Genomic DNA, 18,623 nt, shown 5'->3' with positions numbered 1-18,623 from the left:
ACCTACAACCTCCATTCATGACAATGAAATACAATGGGGGGGGGGCCCTTAAGAAGCTGGCCTCTCCTGCCTCTCCTGCAGGGCCCCAAGCACCCGCCTCCACCTCCTCCCTTGGGCCACCGCCCTTGCAGGCGTCTCTACGGTTGCCATGGAGCCCAGGGCCTGGGCTGCAGCTCCCTGTGAAGGGCTGGCAGGCCCTGGTTGCTACGGGAACGAGGGTAACAGCCAGGGCTGGAGCCAGAGAGGGGGAGGCTGTGGTGCTGGGGGGGCTGTTAAACAGGCTGCAGCAGCAAGGACTGAGCAGGTAAGTGTCCAGCTGCCTCCCCCAGGGAGCCGGGCCCCGCTCTGCAGGGTGGGCCTGGGGGGGCTCAGCACAGAGATGGGGGGCAGAGCTCCGGGGAGCTGGGCCCCGCTCTGCAGGGTGGGCCTGGGGGGCTCAGCACAGAGATGGGGGGCAGAGCTTCGAGGAGCTGGGCCCCGCTCTGCAGGGTGGGCCTGGGGGCGCTCAGCCCAGAGATGGGGGGCAGAGCTCCGGGGAGCTGGGCCCCGCTCTGCAGGGTGGGCCTGGGGGGGCTCAGCACAGAGATGGGGGGCAGAGCTTCGAGGAGCTGGGCCCCGCTCTGCAGGGTGGGCCTGGGGGGGCTCAGCACAGAGATGGGGGGCAGAGCTCCGGGGAGCCGGGCCCCGCTCTGCAGGGTGGGCCTGGGGGGGCTCAGCACAGAGATGGGGGGCAGAGCTTCGAGGAGCTGGGCCCCGCTCTGCAGGGTGGGCCTGGGGGGGCACAGCCCAGAGATGGGGGGCAGAGCTCCAGGGAGCCAGGCCCCGCTCTGCAGGGTGGGCCTGGGGGGGCTCAGCACAGAGATGGGGGGCAGAGCTTCGGGGAGCTGGGCCCCGATCTGCAGGGTGGGCCTGGGGGCGCTCAGCCCAGAGATGGGGGGCAGAGCTCCAGGGAGCCGGGCCCTGCTCTGCAGGGGATGCCAGGGAGGTCTCAGTGCAGAGACGGAGGGCAGAGCTCTTGGGGGCAGAGCTCCAGGGAGCCAGGCCCAGCTCTGCAGGGTAGGCCTGGGGGGTGGGGGGAAGCTCAGCGCAGAGACGGGGGGCAGAGCTCTGGGGAGCCAGGCCCAGCTCTCCAGGGTAGGCCTGGGGTGGGGGACTCAGTGCAGAGATGTGGGGGAGGAGGCAGAACTCCCACTCTGCAGGGGATGCCAGGGAGGGCTCAGCACAGAGACGGGGGGCAGAGCTCTGGGGAGCTGGGCCCCACTCTGCAGTGGATGGCAGGGGGCTCAGTGCAGAGACAGGGGGCAGAGCTCTGGGGGGCAGAGCTCCGGGGAGCCAGGCCCAGCTCTGCAGGGTAGGCCTGGGGGGCAGCGGGAAGCTCAGCGCAGAGAATGGGGGGAGGGGGCAGAGCTCCCACTCTGCAGGGTTTGCTAGGGAGGGCTCATCACAGAGAGGGGGGGCAGAGCTCCGGGGAGCTGGGCTCCACTCTGCAGGGGATGCCAGGGAGGGCTCACCACAGAGACGGGGGGCAGAGCTCCGGGGAACTGAGCCTCGCTCTGCAGGGGATGCCAGGGAGGGCTCACCACAGAGACGGAGGGCAGAGCTCCGGGGAACTGAGCCCCGCTCTGCATGGGATGCCAGGGAGGGCTCAGCACAGAGACGGGGGGCAGAGCTCTGGGGAGCTGGGTCCCCTTCTGCAGGGGATGCCAGGGAGGGCTCAGCACAGAGACGGGGGGCAGAGCTCCGGGGAGCTGGGTCCCGCTCTGCATGGGATGCCAGGGAGGGCTCAGCACAGAGACGGGGGGCAGAGCTCTGGGGAGCTGGGTCCCGCTCTGCAGGGGATTCCAGGGAGGGCTCAGCACACAGCCCCAGGGAGGGTCTGGATGTTGGTGGATATATCCCCTCTGCAAGTCGCATAGGAGTCCCTGACCCTGCTCTTGGCATGGGATGGAAGTGGATGGGCAGGCTGCCCCTCTGCCCTTTGGGCATGCCGTGGCGGGGGTTAATGTTCTGTCATGCTGGCTGTCCAAGGGAGGGGTTGTTGGTAACATGTTAGAAGACCCAAGGGTGCCTGATCGTTATAGCTGTGCCTGGCTAGGACCCTCAGCATGGAAAGCTGCAAGGGAAAGCAGTGGTCTCTCCCACGGGGGGCTCAGCTCAGTCACAGAGATCCTAGGGTAGGAAGGGGATGAGGCAGGTGCACTGGGCTCACATGTATTCTTCCCTCCCCAGCACTCCTGGGCATTCTGCATTCATGTTGATAGGGTGTCCTACTGTATTAACACTCCTGGGGTGTCCTTTCCCCTCCAGGGAACCCACTTGAAAGGGGGCCCTGAGGGTTGCTGCAGGAGGAGGGAGCCCAAGGAGCTAGGATAAGCTGCAAGGGCCCCTGAAGTTGGATTAGGTGCACAGGGCCATCATGCAGTGGACCCCCAAGAGGTCGCTTTGGAACATTTTAGCCTTAACTTTTCTGTGCCTCGTTTCCCACTCTGTAACCCATAGGGTTATAAAAAGATCAGATTTTTATATGGATAAGAAGAACATCCTCAGTTAAATTAGAGAGGCTAATATATTTTAAGGGTTGTAAACTTTCATGCTTCGGGGCATAAACCAATTGCTAGGGGGTCAGGAAGAAATTTTCCTTATGGGGAGGTTGTTCAGTAACTGTCCACTACAGGTTTCTGTCACGAAGCAATTGGGGTTTGTGACAGAAAGCTGTAGTGGACACCATGAGAAACAGGACTCTGAATTGGGTGGCTCAGTGCTCTGATCCAGTGTGGTATTTCCATTGCTCAACCACTTCCTTTTCCATATATTCATGAAGATGAAGTGAATCTGCATCTTACCTGTTGCTTTTCTGAGTACCTTATTAGGGTAATGTGACCCCATCCCAATGACACTGGTACAAATATTCCATTAGAGCTCCATATACTGGTTCAAAGCAGCTGGTGCAAGGCACTGTACCTAGGTATCCTCGCCCTAATAAAAATACACCAGAGTCCTCTGCCTCTGTAGGCAAATCTCTTTTTGCCTATGCAGAATGGGTGTAGATCCAGCTCTGTGGCTCAGTCCTCCACCTCTTAACACCCTGTGGATGCCTCTCCATGCTGTATGGTGGCAGAGCAAAGGAACAGTTGCCTTCCAATGGAAATCTGCTAGATTTCCAGGTGGAAATCCATCCAGAACTTAATACATCTTGGATAAGTATGATGTCCCACTGGGTTCTCTCTGGGCAAGGGATCCCAGGCAGTAGCAGCAGAACTGCTTCAAAGTCCATGCTGCCAGGGAGCAGTGATGTTCCATGAAGGAGCAGCCCATGCTGATGGCTCTTGCCTCGGTAGATCTAACACACTACAAGCTCCATTTCCTTTCTTAATCCCCTCCCCCTGTGCAGGAAGCTTTGGACCAGATCTAATGCTCACCAAAGTCAATGGGGCCCAGATACTCAGAGGTATTTAGGTGTCTAACTCCTGCTGAAATCAGCAGGGGTTAGGTGTCCAAATGTGTATGAGGATCTTGTCCTGGGAGTCTCTCTGTAGATTTCAATGGGCTTTGGATTAGACTCTGATAGAATTCACCCTGCAGAGTTTTGCTGCTTCCTTGGCCCAGTCTATTGACATTTGTGCCCAATCCTAAAGCACCTTCTTATCTATTTAGTTCCCTCCTCTCCTTCCCAAAGAGGTTAGCCTCATGAGAGGTTGGAAACATTCAAAACCTAACAAACATATTCCAAGGTTCAGCTGGTTTTATTCATGCCAGAAATAAATGGCTTTAAATAATGGAGGACTTGAGGCATTTTAGAAAAACTGAAGAGCAGAGATCTGTAAAAGGGAAAGGAATATTGTAAATACTTAGAAATGGGTTTAGATATTAATTATAGGTGTTCCATGAAGTCATGAAATTTCAGCTTTGTAGTGGAACTTGGGTGGGAAATGCTGTTGGCATTGTATTTCTGATGCTTTCTTATCCATGTCACTGTCAGATGAGAATGGAAGTTTAATAAAAAAGAATAACAGGACGATGTGATCTGAGAGCCCTAATTAGTAATCTCAGCTATGGAAGAGTTTGTTTCTGTAGTAACTTGCAGGTTGACAGTAATAAATTGTAAAATATTGGAGGGATTGGAATGTAGAGGTGGCGGGTCATGCATCCCAGATTGCAGGGTTTGATTTAAACAGCAGTCGGCCATATAACTGTTAGTGAAGGGGGAAAAGAGAAGAGTCATGGAATTTCTGTGGCTGCTTTGTTAATATTTGTAGCTGCTTTTACAATGCCTTTTGTATGATAATTATAACTAAGCAGGTGATTTCTAGGTAGGAACTGTGATATTGCTATTTAAACCTGAACACAAGGTTGTCTAGCTAAATGAAATTGTTTGATAGCATCTTGGTTAAAATTTTTAACAAATCTGCTAATGCACTCTCCAGCAAAATAAAACAAGAAAGGCATATTAACCAATCACTCCAGAGGAATGGTTTATTCCAGGGTAAGTGGGAGGAAAGCATGCAAATTTATTGTGTGTTTATGGGCAAGATCACACCCATGACCTGTTTTGTACTGAGAGAAAGAGCTGGATATTCTACACTATGGGCCAAAGTCCATGCTGATTTACACCGATTAATTTCAATACAATGTAAATTAATTAGAACTTGGGCCCTGATCGTTACTGGCTGGATTCAGAACTGCTTATCTGTGTGTGTCAGAGGCCGATACTCCTTTAGCTGAAGTGGCAGGGACCTCTTCTTCTTTTAGAACCAGAGAATCCGAGTTCTGTCTTCACTGGTACAGGAAAATTCTGAATGACCATAGGTTGTAGTACAGGAGCAGCCACAAAGGTCTAGGGCCCAGATCATCAAAGGTATTTAGGTGCCTAATTCCCACTGAATTCAGATCCCCACAATCCTCAGAAGTAAATACCTAAATACCTTTGAGGATCCAGACCTGAGAGACAAAGTAACTTGCTTAAAATCAGGAAGCCTGTTACAGAACAGGGAATTTGATCCAGGTCTCTGGTGTCCCAGGCCAGTGCTGTAACTACTCAGCTATTCCTTTACTAACCGGGGCTGGGCGTTTTCTACCTGGCTGGCTTTCCTGTTCATACCTCTCAACTATCCTTCATTTAAAATCTACCTTTACCTTCTGTACCAGACTGGCAGTTTCAAGAACCCCGCAGGCTCCTTTGTAAAGTCAGCCTAAATTTAAGAGCCTTGTCTGTAGATGCAGCATAGCGTTTGCTGACCCATGTTAACAGGTGGCTCGGATTAGCTTCAGCCAGGCTGTAAGAAGGGTTAGAGCTCCTCCCTTTCTGGGATAGAGGGTATTAGGATAAGGAAGCTTAAGGAACAGCAAAATTTGGGGAGGAATGTAGGCTGCAGTATATATTATTGGTGTCAGGTAAAGAGCAACAACAGAGTCAGGCCCATGAATGGGGTATATTTAGACCTTGAGTGTGTATATGCTGTTAAGAACTGAGGAGAACGATACCTTTCTTGGAGCTGCTGGGATTAGGGTGGCCAGATAGCAAGTGTGAAAAATCGGGACAGAGGGTGGGGGGTAATAGGAGTCTATATAAGAAAAAGACCCCAAAATCAAGACTGTCCCTATAAAATCGGGACATCTGGTCACCCTAGCTGGGATCCAGTTCTATTAAGTTAATAAGAGCAGATATGCTGAGTCATTGAATTTAGGCTAATGAATGGATGCTTAACTTGCATCATTATTTCTTTGTCCATCTTGTTTTGAGTCTGTGTCCCACAGATAGAGCTGTCAAAATCTACCCAGTGTCTGCAGAGGGGTGGAGAAAGTGCAAGGGGTGGAGAAGATTGAAAGCTTTTCTCCCTTCTGCCTGTTTTCTTCCTGACTCTGCTGGACTGCTCTTATACGGTCACTGACTAGCTGCTCTCCCCGCTCCGATGGAATAGAGAGGTAAAGTCTAACCCAGCACTAGTCAGAGGAGTGCTAAGCAGTGTGGAGCTCCTCTTAGATGGGTAATGGGCCGCGCTCTCTGGCCGTGCCGTTGAGACACAGCTAAGTGAGAGAAGGGGAACTGTAGCTTGGAAACATATGGTGCTCTTGCCCCTGGGGCAGGCTTCCTCCCCTTTCCCATTCTGCTGTTCTCCCCCGTTGGAGCTTGCTTTGAGTTTATGGCCTCTCAGTTGTCTTCACACAAAGAGCAACCACCTTTGAGTGCACATCTCTGTGCCCCTGCACTCACAGCAAAGAGAAATGGACCTACTGTATGCCGTTGTTTCAACTATCTCTCTGCAGAAGCAGATCCCACAGAGTGGGAGCTCGGCTGCAGCAGGCAGGAGCTCCGGATGAGCTACTTTAAGAATGAGTCAGAATGCCCATTCACCTTTGGCAGCCCAGTCATATCTCCACACAGCCCTGCTGGAATTTCGGGCAGCTAGCAGGATTTCCAGTAGTTTCTCCTCTTGGCCACCAGAGGCTAGCGCCTACACTGGCAATGGCATTGTAGGTAGCCAAGCTGCTGCTTCCTGTGCTCTGCTCTTGCTGCTCCCCTTGCTAGTTCCCAGTCAGCGTGGAGCAGCTGTGTCTGAGGTGGGGGACGGCATGCAGAGAAGGGACTGAGATGGGATAGAGGCAGAATGAACAAGGCTGCTCTAGGATCTCCCAATCAACCCTGGTTCAATCCACCAACCTTCTCTTCTTTCCTTCTTAAGGGCCCACATGTCCACCAGCTGCTGAGTTTGCTTCAGGTTTCATTCAGCTTTTCGACCCCTCAGCCTGCCCCTTTGTCACTCAGTTGCCCCTGGTTCCTACACCTGCCTCTGAGGAGTAGTGTCCTGCCTCTCCCTACCTGTTCTATGGAGCTGTGCAAAACATGGCAGCTCTGCATCCGTGGAAGGGAAGATATTTTCACTGACTGTTTATCTCCACAGGCTGACAAAGGCTCAGAACCTTTAAGGTGCTGGGTACCCACAATTCCCATGGATTTGTGGGAGATATGGTGCTCAGCACACCGTAATCAGTTCGTTGCAGCAATTAGGGACACAGAGCGTTATTGACTGCTTATATGCATGAGCCTGCCATTGCCCATGCTGCTGTGTGGCTGGGTGCCATGCGAGAGACATATTTTGGAATGGATCCCTACAGTCTGGCCAGTTTCTTGCTGAATCAACTGGCTGGGTCTATAGCCAATTTTTATTTTTAAGTCTTGAGCCCTTCTTGGTTAGATTGTAAACCTCCGAATAACGAATGTTAGTTTTCAAACTAGGTTTCCTCGCTAACAGATTAAATGGGTTGGTTCCCAGTTGCTGTTTTTGTTTATAACTTATGCTGTGCTGCAAATTCCTTGGCATCCAAGAGGAGTTTGTGAAGTTGGGTGCCTTTGTCTGTTTTTTGTGAGCCTGCTATTAATGGAAGCAAACTCATCAACACGGCATGCACCATATAGAAACAAGAGGACAACCCCAGGGAACGGTCAGAGCATGCTATGCTGTAGGAAAAAGATTATCACCCTGTTCTGCCTTTTGCCTTGATATTATCAACGTCCTTGCTGGTTGCATAAAACAGAATTTGGATCCTAGTTTGTGAGTCAATGTGGAAACGTCTTTTCTTAAAGAAATATCTAGCTTGTCCGCAGTGATGAAATTAACTTATCTGATATTCTTGTAACGTTAACAAAGGCGTTCTTTGGAATGCTGCTGCAATCATTCATAGCAGAGTGATGCATTCATTATAATAGATGGGCTACTGTGATTTACAAGGAAATAATTCTGTCAAGGGATCTTGGTGACATAAAGCATAGCAGCAGAGGCCAAGGCACCGGCTCACCCAAGGAAGAATTAATTCCACATAACTCTGTGTGTCCTGTTTGTTCAATGATAGATGGATCTAACAGGGAATTTAAATTAAAAAAAAAAACCTCTAAAACATTAATTAGTGCAACAACTCACTTAAAGACTATAACAGCTACTATGGAAGTTAAAGACCAACACTTGCCCTATCCTCAAATTATTTTTCTTAGCATATGCACACTGTGCCTCAGGGGGGATGTGACCAGGATTCAAAATAGAATTTGGTCCACTGGTTGGATCATTAGCTCCCTGGCTAGGGCTGGGCACTGACAGGGAGTGCGATGTGAACGCTGATCCATGCCCCCCCATCCTCAAATTAAAAAACTCCCAAAGCATACAGCTACTTGAAAACAAATCAGTGCTCTTACATGAAGATGGTAAACATAAGAAAATCCCTGTTCCTTTGCTGGGTGACCCACCACAGTAAAAGTAAAGCCAGGTGGGTGGGCTTGTTTGCAGTTGTCCTGTGTATATCTTTGCCATTTGTTCTGTTCTTGGGTTCCATTGGGGTCCTGAAACATACATGCCGCTCACAAGAACAGAGTAGGTGGGCAGAGTGGAGGGATTGTGCAATGGGAACACTTGTCTTTTACAGGAGTCTCGGCAAACCAAAAGCAAGGCAGTAGGTCAAACATGCAGATTTACACCCCGAGCAGTTCAGCTGTCTATTTTAGGTGCTTGTCTGGCCCCCAGCTGTGCAATATCTGAGCACCTCTCATAACACCCCTGTGAAGCTGGCAATGAGTCAGCAGTGTTTTAGTTAGTTTAGTTTAGTAGTTAGTAGTAGTTAGCAGTGCATTAGTAGGAGCATTGCCAGCAGATCGAGGGAAGTGATTATTCCCCTCTATTTGGCACAGAGAGAGCCTGATCCAGAAAAGTACCTCTGAGGGTCATTCAGAGAGGTTGTAGTAGATATCAGGGGACGTGACCAGAAACAGTCCTTAAGGGGATCAATAGACAAGGAACAAGGGAAGCTGAAGATGTCTTTTCTCAAAGTTAATCTGCTGTTATGGGTATCTCTGGAGCCCTGCGTTGCAATGGATCTGCAACCATAATGCTGCATCGTGGCTGAGTCAGCAGCAGCAGGACTGAAACTGACCTGTTGTTCTTAAAGCATCAGCCTCTTCTGACTGAACTGAAAGACTCAGCTGTTAGCTAAGACTGTAGCAGGCTCATCAACCTCTATATGTAGCCCAGCCACCACTAGACGGGGATGGAGCAGCACACTAGGTGCGTGTCAGTTACACACAAGGAGAAGTTCCCTGCAAAGGGAAGAGAAGGTGCCTTGCAGCAGTTGGTGTTGTCAATGCCTCTTTTAAATTCCACCTGCTGTGTTCCATGTTCTGAGTCAGGCCACTGATGGTCATTGGAAGGTAACGGCTTTCAGTCACAGCTGACCAGAGATGGAGTAGAGCCAGCCGTACAGGTGAAAGGCGCCTAGTTCTCTGGGCCATCTAGCAGGCAGTAGTTCAGAAATCTGAGTTCACTCAGGCAGCAGTGCCTCCCAAAAAGTAAATCCAGCCTTTATGAAGGCAGGAGGAGGAGACTGAGTTGCTCTTCCCAAGGTATTGAATGACGAAGCAAAAGGAGAATAAGGCACTGTCTGCTGTCCAGCCATAATTGAGCCAGGCAATTCGGTTACCACATGGTGAACAGTTGTGTCACAGGCAGGACTGAACTGTGGGCCAGTATTATGGGTAAAGTCTTGGACACTCCAGGGTTTTTACCAGTTATGGAATTGGACTGTAGCTTTGAACTGTTGTATCCGGATCTTGTGACTTGGTGGCAGCTGTTGGAGTAGATGGGGCCTTTAAGAGCAGGCTGTAGACGAGCCCTACCTGGTGACAAGTGTGAAATGCCTTCTTCCTCCCCAAGCAGAGGGGGATGACATACAACAGGCCACAAGAGGGAGGAGCTCCATGGCCATGGGAAGTTGGGTGTCCCCATTCTATGGCAGGAGAAGTGTGTGGAGCTGGGGGTTGGCAAAGTACAAGATATAAACTTGGGAATTACAGGAAAAAGTGGAGCAAGTTACAGTTAAAGATTGGAACAAATAATCCAGTTATCATTGAAATACTGTTATAAACTCTCACTATAGAGACGTCAAGGGTGATTCTTTTATGTTTGTGTTTTCAGCCTGAGCCATTAGGTCTCCTTCTAGAATGACTATGAGCCTGTAAGGCATAGTGTTACGGTTTATAAATCCTTGAGCTGCTGTACCCAAGTATCCTCATACAGTCAATGTGTGGGGATGCCCTAAAAATGTCGTTGTCCATTTTTTGACTTTTAGATTGGCCTTTCTCTCTATCAGAGTTCTTATAATGTGCTTGACGCTGCAGGCGCTGAATTGAACAGTGGAATAGGCCTGTTTCTTTATTCTTGATTAAAATATGCACGCAACCCAGCAAGGTGCTGCCTCTGCACTGTATTTGCAGATCCCACTGAAATCAAAACATGCTCATTATCTCACTGGGTTGGGCCGTGTATTCTTAACTAAGACTAAATGGTGGCTTTGCCCTTGTTGTGTTGCCCATGGAGCAGACCAGAAGGAAGACACTGATTTCCAGAGTCCTGGGTTTTCCCTTTCTCCAAGGGGGAAGTAACCTATGCCAGACCCCATGGAGCACTGCTGCAGGTACACCGGCTGGGGGTTGGAACCATGTCTCCTCTCTTGTTCCCCTCCCTCCCCCACCCCACCCCACCAATGTGTGTAGAGGACGAATGTACCAGCTCTGCACAGGCTATGTCCCTCCACATGCTGCTACCTCCCTCCACATACCTTGCACCCCCTTACTTCTCTGTGCAGTGCCATAGTTTGACCATTTATTAGCAAGTGGTCTTACATCTCAAGGGCCTGATCCTGGGAGCCTTCTGAAAGTAGCTTTCAGCTTCATGTCAACAAACAGTGACTGGTGGGGGGACAGGATTCAGACATGCAAAGTGAGAACCTGATTCAGTGAAAAGCTGGGAACTGAGGGTAATTGGCATCTCGCAGGACTGGGGCCATGGGACTTTATCCAGCTTCTTTACAGTCCTTGCTTTAGACCAGTGATACTCAGACCTCAGTGGTTCAGGAGCCAAATTAGCAATCAACGTTACCCAAAAGAGCCACAGTTGTGTGAATTCATTGTTTCATTGACTGTTTTTATTGTATACACAATAGTCACAGCAAAAAGACTGACCAAGTATTCTACAGTTGGTTAATAACATAGTAAAACATCCTGATTGGCTAATAACTTAGACTGGTTAATAATCAAATCACAGTGTTTTAATATTGTGCTGCAAAGGGCTGCAGGAGACACATTAAAGAGCCACTTGCCACTCCCGAGTCTCAGTCTGGAAGTCACCCTGCTTTAGACTGCTTTGTAATGTTTATTCTCTCCCCTCTCAGCTTAAAAAGGTGAGTAGGGGGGTGCTAGGGAGGAAGGTAAATGTATCGCCTCCCTAAGTGCTTATGCAGTTTACTAACGTATGGCATGAAGGAGCAGAATAACCAGACAATCACACTAGCTCCTAAAACCGCATTCCTGTCTTACTCTTAGGCGCATCTAACATTAAAACTTTTAAGTAGACAAATTTCTTTCAACTTCAGTGTTATTTTGCTTGATAGTCAGCTATCCGGCCACACTGCTGATCTGAGCGCCTGCTACATGACCATCCCACTCAGCACGTTTCATCCCTAGGTCACGTAAGTGGCTAGCCCATCATTATTGTTATTCTGCAGATGGGGAACTGAGGCACAGAAAGGGTAGATGACTTGCCCAACTTACTGTTGCAAATCAGTGGCCGAGCTGAGACTAGGAGTTAATGAATGGGATTATATGACAGGATTGCCTGCAATAGCAGGGGACCGGATCAATGGCCCAGGCCCATGTTCCTAATTCAGACCTTCTGACTGGCAGTCCTAGTCCCTGACTGCTGGACTCTGCTGTAAATCACAGTGTCTTTGAATAATAGAGCTGAAAATCTTTTTATTTGATATTCTGCTCCTGTGTGTTTAATGACAATTGATACAGATCAGTGAAGTTTAGATGGGCTAAGTGGGAAAGGGGTTTAGTTCTTGACTAGAATGAACTTGAATGACGACCCTTGAAGTAGATCTGGAGAGGCGCATGTCATTGTTCACAGGACTGGGATACAGCATCTCCTTGTGGATTTTCCCTTGAGGATTGCTGTGAGTAGTACTTTGCTATCAGGAATGATGTGACTGTATTTATTTAATCTCTTCAGTTAAAATAATCTTTACATAACCTGTTCTTTTACCTTCTCTAAACATCTCAGATTTCCTCTGACACACTGCAGCTTATACATTTATGGTGTTGTAACGTGGCGTATTCTGGTACATTCCCAAGGGGGGCAGAGCTCCTCCTCATTAAGGCTTTGCGTAGACTTAACATGCTACAGGGGCACAGCTGCCCCTGCGCTGCTGTAGTGCTTCTATGTAGACCAGTGGTTCTCAAACTTTGTACTAGTGACCCCTTTCACATAGCCTCTGAGTGCGACCCCCCCTTATAAATTAAAAACACTTTTTAATATATTTAACACCATTATAAATGCTAGAGGCAAAACGGGATTTGGGGTGGAGGGTGATAGCTCGTGACCCCCCATGTAATAAGCTTGTGACTCCCTGAGGAGTCCTGATCCCCAGTTTGAGAATTCCTAGTGTAGACAGTTGCTACAGTGTGGGGATAGGATCTCCTGTTGGTGTAGGTGATCCACTTCCCCAAGAGGTGGTAGCTAAATTGACAGAAGAATTCTTCCGTTGACCTAGCACTGTCTACACCTGGGGTTAGGTTGGCTTACCTACGTCTCTGAGAAATGTAGCTATGCTGATGTCCGTTGTCAGTGCAGACCAGTTCGCATTGCTGTATTCTTTGGCAGAGAGGGGTAATTGTTATTCCATAGGTTGCCGTTGGAATGATGCTATTCTTTTTAAAGCCAACTGTATATGGGACAGATCCTGCTAGATGCTGAGTGCCTTTAAGTCCAGCTGTGGGCAAGGGAAGTTGATGGTCCTCAATACCTTATAGGATCCAGCCACTGAGGCTGTTTAAAATTGTATTGTCCTCTTTGCAGTTCTCTTTTCTAGCATGTCTTCTGTATAATATATTTGCAACTCACACCAATTGAGCCCTGTGTGACTTCAGAGCTAGTATTGCCGACTTTCTAATTGCAGAAAACCAAACACCTTTGCCTCGCCCCTGCCTCAAGGCCCTGCCCTTGTCCTGCCCCTTCTCTGAGGTCCTGCCCCCACTCACTTCATTCCCCCCTCCCTCCCTTGCTAGCTCTCCCCGCCCTCTGCTCATTTGCTCATTGGCTGAAGTTCCTGAGAGCTGCACAGAGCCGGTCACAGAGCCAGCCTGCCTGCCCCACTGTGGCCAACCGGACTTTTAGTGGTTATGCTAACCAGAGCCGCCGGGGTCCTTTTCAACTGGGCGTTCCAGTCGAAAACTGGACACCTGTCATCCCTAGCCAGAGCCTGGGTCAACTGACTTGAGCTCATGCTGGAGTCCAGGCTCTGAAACCCCTAAAGGGGGAGGGTCTTAGAGCCCAGGCTCCAGCCCCAGCCTGAGCATCTACACTTCTGTTTTCAGCCCTGCAGCCTGAGCCCCGTGGGTCTGAGTCAATTGAGCTGGGCTCTGAGACTTGGTGCCACAGGTTTTTCCTTTGTAGTTTAGACAGACAGACCCCAAGTGACATTTTACCCTTCCCCCAAAACAATGTATGTGTTAATGTTAACTTGGCTGAACAGACATGTCCCTGGGAAACTTCCTGATATTGAATGGGAATCCCCATGTAAATGCAATGGTGTGGCTGAGATTTTACATGCGCAGTAGCCAGGCAATTCACAGCTGGATTTCCCCCACTAGAAGCATTGAGTGCAGTACAGGGTAGTGCACTTAGAAACACAGGGTTAGATGGGACCCAAGGGTATTCTAGTCTAATCCCCTGCCAAGATGCAGGATTTGTTGTGTCTAAACCATCCAAGATAGATGGCTCCAGCCTCCTTTGAAAACCTCCAGTGAAGAAGCTCCCACAAGCTGCCTAGGTGTCTATTCCATTGGCCGACTGCTCTTACAGATACAAAGTTCTTCCTGAGATTTAATCTAAAACTGCTATGCTGTAGATTGAACTCATCACCTTTTGTCCTGCTCTCTGTGGCAAGAGAGAACAACTTTTCTCCATCTTTCTTACAGCAGCCTTTCAAGTATTTGAAGACCATTGTCATGTCCCCCCCACCCATCTCCTCTTTTCCAGACTAAACCTACCTTGTTCCTTCAGCCTTTGCTCATAAGACTTGCATTCCAGCCATTCGAGCATCTTTGTCGCTCACCTCTGGATCCTTTCCAGTTTCTCGGCATCCTTTCTATGCACTGGACACACTACTCCAGCTGAGGCCTAACCAGCACCAAGTAGAGCGGTACTATCACTCCCATGCGATGCCTCTGTTAATGCAACCAAAACTGCAATTGCTTTTTTTGCCACAGCATCACATTGCTGACTCATGCTGAGGTTGTGATCCACCACAGCTCCCAGATCTTTCTCAGCAGTGCTGCTTCCAAGCCAGTTATCCCCCATTCTGTATTCGTGCATTTGGTTTTTCTTCCCTTAGTGTAACACCTTACATTTGTCTTTGTTGAATTTCATTTTGTTGTCTTTAGCCCAGTTCTCCAATATATCAAGATCCCTCTGAATTTTAGCTTTATCCTCCAAAGTGTTGGCAGCACTTTGTGTCATCTGCACATTTGATCAGTATGCTTTTTATTCCTACATCCTGGTCATTAATACAGATGTTAAACAACACCAGACCTTAGATAACCCATTCCAGTGCTTCACCACCCTCCTAGTGAAAGAGAGTTTCCTAATATCCAACCTAGACCTCTCCCACTGCAATTTGAGACCATTGCTTCTTGTTCTGTCATCTGCCACCACGGAGAACAGCTGAGCTCCATCCTCTTTGAAACCCCCTGTCGTGGTGTAATTCCCCACTCTGAACCTTAGCGTCCAAAAGATGGGGTACCAGCATGAATTCCTCTAAGCTCAATTACCAGCTTAGTACTTGTAGCGCTGCCACCAACCAGGAATTACAGTGCCTGGTACACTCTTGTCCCCCCAAAACCTTGCCTGGGGACTCCCAAGACCCAGACCCTCTGGATCTTAACACAAGGAAAGTAAACCCTTTCCCTCACCATTGCCTCTCCCAGGCTTCCCCTCCCTGGGTTACCCTGGAAGATCACTGTGATTCAAACTCCTTGAATCTTAAAACAGAGAGGAAAATTCACCTTCCCCCCTCCTTCTCTCTCCCCCTCCCAGATTCTCCCTGAGAGAGAAAGTAATCCTAACACAGAGAGACATTAACCTTTCTCTCCCCCTTCCCCCCCTTTCTCCCCACCAGTTCCCTGGTGGATCCAGACCCAGTCCCCTGGGGTCTCACCAGAATAAAAAAACAATCAGGTTCTTAAATAAGAAAGCTTTTAATTAAAGAAAGAAAAAACAGTAAAAATTATCTTTGTAAATTTAAGATGGAATAGGTACAGGGTCTTTCAGCTATAGACACTGGGAATACCCTCCCAGCCTAAGTATACAAGTACAAATTAAAATCCTTTCAGCAGAATACAAAGTTGAACTCCTTCCAGCCAAATACACATTTGCAAATAAAGAAAACAAACATAAGCCTAACTCGCTTTATCTACCTAGCACTTACTATTCTGGACATATAAGAGACTGTATCAGGGAGATTGGAGAGAAACCTGGTTGCATGTCTGGTCACTTTCAGAACCCAGAGAGAACAACAACCAAATTCTAACAGCACACACAAAAACTTCCCTCCCTCAAGATTTGAAAGTATCCTGTCCCCTGATTGGTCCTCTGGTCAGGTGACAGCCAGGCTCACTGATCTTGTTAACCCTTTAAAGGCAAAAGAGATATGAAGTACTTCTGTTCTATTTACTCTTACTTATCTGTTTATGACACCCCCCTTCAGGTAGTTGAAGGCTGATATCATATCCCCCCTCATTCTTCTCTTCTGCAGACTCAGTAAGTCCAGTTCCCTCAGCCTCTCCTCATAAGTCATGTGCCCCAGCCCTCTAATCATTTTCATTGCCCTCTGCTGGACTCTCTCCAACTTGTCCAAATCCCTTCTGTAGTGGGGGGACCAAAACTGGACTCAGTACTCCAGGTGTGGCCTCACCAGTGTCGAATAGAGGGGAATGATCACTTCCCTCGAGCTGCTGGCAATGCTCCTACTAATACAGCCCAATGTGCCATTGGCCTTCTTGGCAACAAGGGCACACTGCTGACTCATAATCAGCTTCTCATCCACTATAATCCCCAGGTCCTTTTCTGCAGAATTTCTGCCTAGCCAGTCGGTCCCTAGTTTGTAGCAGTGCATGGCATTCTTCCATCCTAAGTGCAGAACTCTGCACTTGTCCTTGTTGAACCTCATCAGATTTCTTTTGGCCGAATCTGCCAATTTGTCTGGGTCTCGCTCCAGCGTATCTACCTCTCTCCCCTTAGTATCATCTGCAGATTTCCTGAGGGTGCAATTAATCCCATCATCCAGATTATTTATAAAGATGTTGAACAAAACTGGCCCTAGGACCGACCCCTGGGACACTCTGCTTGATACCAGCTGCCAACTAGAGATCAAGCTGTTGATCACTGCCCTTTGAGCCTGTCAATCTAGCCAGCTTTCTACCCACCTTAGAGTCCATTCATCTAATCCATACTTTTTTAACTTGCTGGCAAGAATACTGTGTGACACTGTATCAAAAGCTTTGCTAAAGTCAAGGTAGATCATAGATTATCAGAGTTGGAAGGGACCTCAGGAGGTCATCTAGTCAACACAAAGCAGGACCAATCCCCAGACAGATTTTTGCCCCAGCTCCCTAAATGGCCTCCTCAAGGATTGAATTCATAACCCTGTGTTTAGCAGGCTAATGCTCAAACCACTGAGCTATCCCTCCCCACCGCCGATAGCATATCCATCGTTTTCCCCATATCCACAGAGCCAGTTATGACATCATAGAAAGCAATCAGGTTGGTCAGGCATGACTTGCCCTTGGTGAATCCATGTCAACTGTTCCTGATCACTTTCCTCTCCTCCAAGTGCTTCAGAATGGATTCCTTGAGTACCTGCTCCATGATTTTGCCAGGGACTGAAGTGAGACTGACGGGTCTGTAGTTCCCCGGGTTCTCTTTCTTCCCTTTTTAAAATATGTTTTTTTAAATATGCTGACCCTTCACCCTCCTCTCAATTAAAAACATTAACAACTTCCTGAAATGGTAAAAAATAGAATATTTGTTATAGGCCCCACCTCCTCAGCAGCCAGGTGAGAGCGACATGAGTGTTTTAAACAGTATTAATGTGTCAAGGAAATGATGTGAGGGTTTCCTTCCAGACATGGCAGAGCTGGGTGCATGCCAGCTCCCACTGTATTTTTTTTAAATGTATTATTTAGGTGAACTCAAATAGCTTTTCCTTATTCTCCCCTCCTCCTTAGGATCTCACTGATACCATTGGGCAGTTTGGCTCTGAGCGTATTTCCTCTGGTTTCACTGCCCTCTGTCCATGCTTTGTAAAGTGGGTGATTATTCAGGAGAGAAATATCCATCCAGAAGAGCTGCTGCCATTGTACCCGATCAGCCCTGGATTGCTAGGGCCAAAATCCCCTGTCCCTGCTCTTCATGTTGGACCCAAAGAGCAAAACCGCTGGGCCTGTGTGGTGCAAAGTTTGGCTGTAGTGTCAGTGTGTTTGTGTCTGTCGCATACTCTGCTCCACAGAGGCTGGATCTGAGATAGTATTGAAGGGGTTTCCTGGGACAGGATGAGGGTTTGGTCAATGAATCCCTGTCTCTCTAGATCCACTCGCTGCCAAGAATGAGGTTCACAGTGGAGGCTGCTGTCACCCTTTAGTGTCTTAATTGGTGCTCACGGCTTGGGATTACACTCAGTCCCACCCCGGTGCTGCAGTCCTTACTCGATCAAAACTCCCAAAGAAAATACACCAGTGACTATGGGAATACTCCGCTGCCAATGTTAGTGACGGGGCAGACGGCATTTATGGTAGAGAAGGGAGTGAGATCAGGGAGGCTGTGTGCATGGCTCACCTCTGACATATATTTTATGCTGGTGTAACTCCATTGACTCGAGGGGTGTTATTCTGGCTTGTTCCAGTATGAGAGGAGAATCTAGTAGTAGAAGTTTAAAAATTAAAGCCCTGTAAACTAGAACTCTCCCATGGGTCTCTCAGGGTATCTCAGGTTTCAGTTTCTGCAGCGTTGCACCTTGTATCATCATTTGCTCTTGAGTAAAGTGATTGTAAAATGCCCACTCTGAGTCAGTGGAGTCTGCACTCTGTCCCACGCAGGAGGTGAAAATTGGGCCCAGTACCTGTTGTTGCTGAGGACTTTTAATTCCAAGGATTTTTTTGGCTTTTAAAAATCACACTATTGCTTATTCCAGGTGAGCTAAGAAATTATGTAAGGATGCCGTCCGGCAAGGTTCTTCACTCCTTGGGGCCCTCCAAGATGCCTGAAGGATTCCAGAGCAAAGTTGTGGCCCCCCGTAATCCAAAGCTTGTCAGAGAGGAAGAAATGGCTGTTACTGTAAGTACCTAACACATGGCTAGAATATCTGATCAACGTCAGCGGTGGAGAGGGACCCCATAGTGCCAGTTCCCGCCTCCCACCTTTCCCACAAAGAGGTGGAGAAGGTAACCCCCCCCTTTTGTTTTGTCTTCTGACTTCAGGAAGCCCCTTCTATGGGATCCAGGATCAACGGATGAGGAAGGGGTGGGTAAGAGG

General features: G+C 48.6%; 1 protein-coding gene across 5 annotated transcripts in view; it reads left to right on the top strand.

Annotated features, from left to right (window-relative positions):
• The first annotated feature begins 213 nt into the window (after positions 1 to 213).
• HYDIN (HYDIN axonemal central pair apparatus protein) overlaps positions 214 to 18,623 on the top strand; it is a 382,125-nt gene continuing 363,715 nt past the window's right edge. For 3 of the 5 annotated variants that reach the window (XM_050922316.1, XM_050922315.1, XM_050922319.1), the window contains exons 1-2: positions 214 to 304; positions 18,283 to 18,425. In XM_050922316.1, the coding sequence (XP_050778273.1) occupies positions 18,306 to 18,425 (120 nt within the window). In that variant the 5' untranslated portion in view covers positions 214 to 304; positions 18,283 to 18,305. Of the gene's footprint in view, positions 305 to 18,282; positions 18,426 to 18,568; positions 18,612 to 18,623 lie in introns of those variants that run through there. The other 2 variants (XM_050922318.1, XM_050922317.1) reach the window with 1 other exon arrangement.

The sequence above is a fragment of the Gopherus flavomarginatus genome, chromosome 14 (assembly GCF_025201925.1).
Source record: "Gopherus flavomarginatus isolate rGopFla2 chromosome 14, rGopFla2.mat.asm, whole genome shotgun sequence".
Lineage (NCBI taxonomy): Eukaryota > Metazoa > Chordata > Testudines > Testudinidae > Gopherus > Gopherus flavomarginatus.
This window is presented reverse-complemented; position numbering and strand designations above follow the sequence as displayed.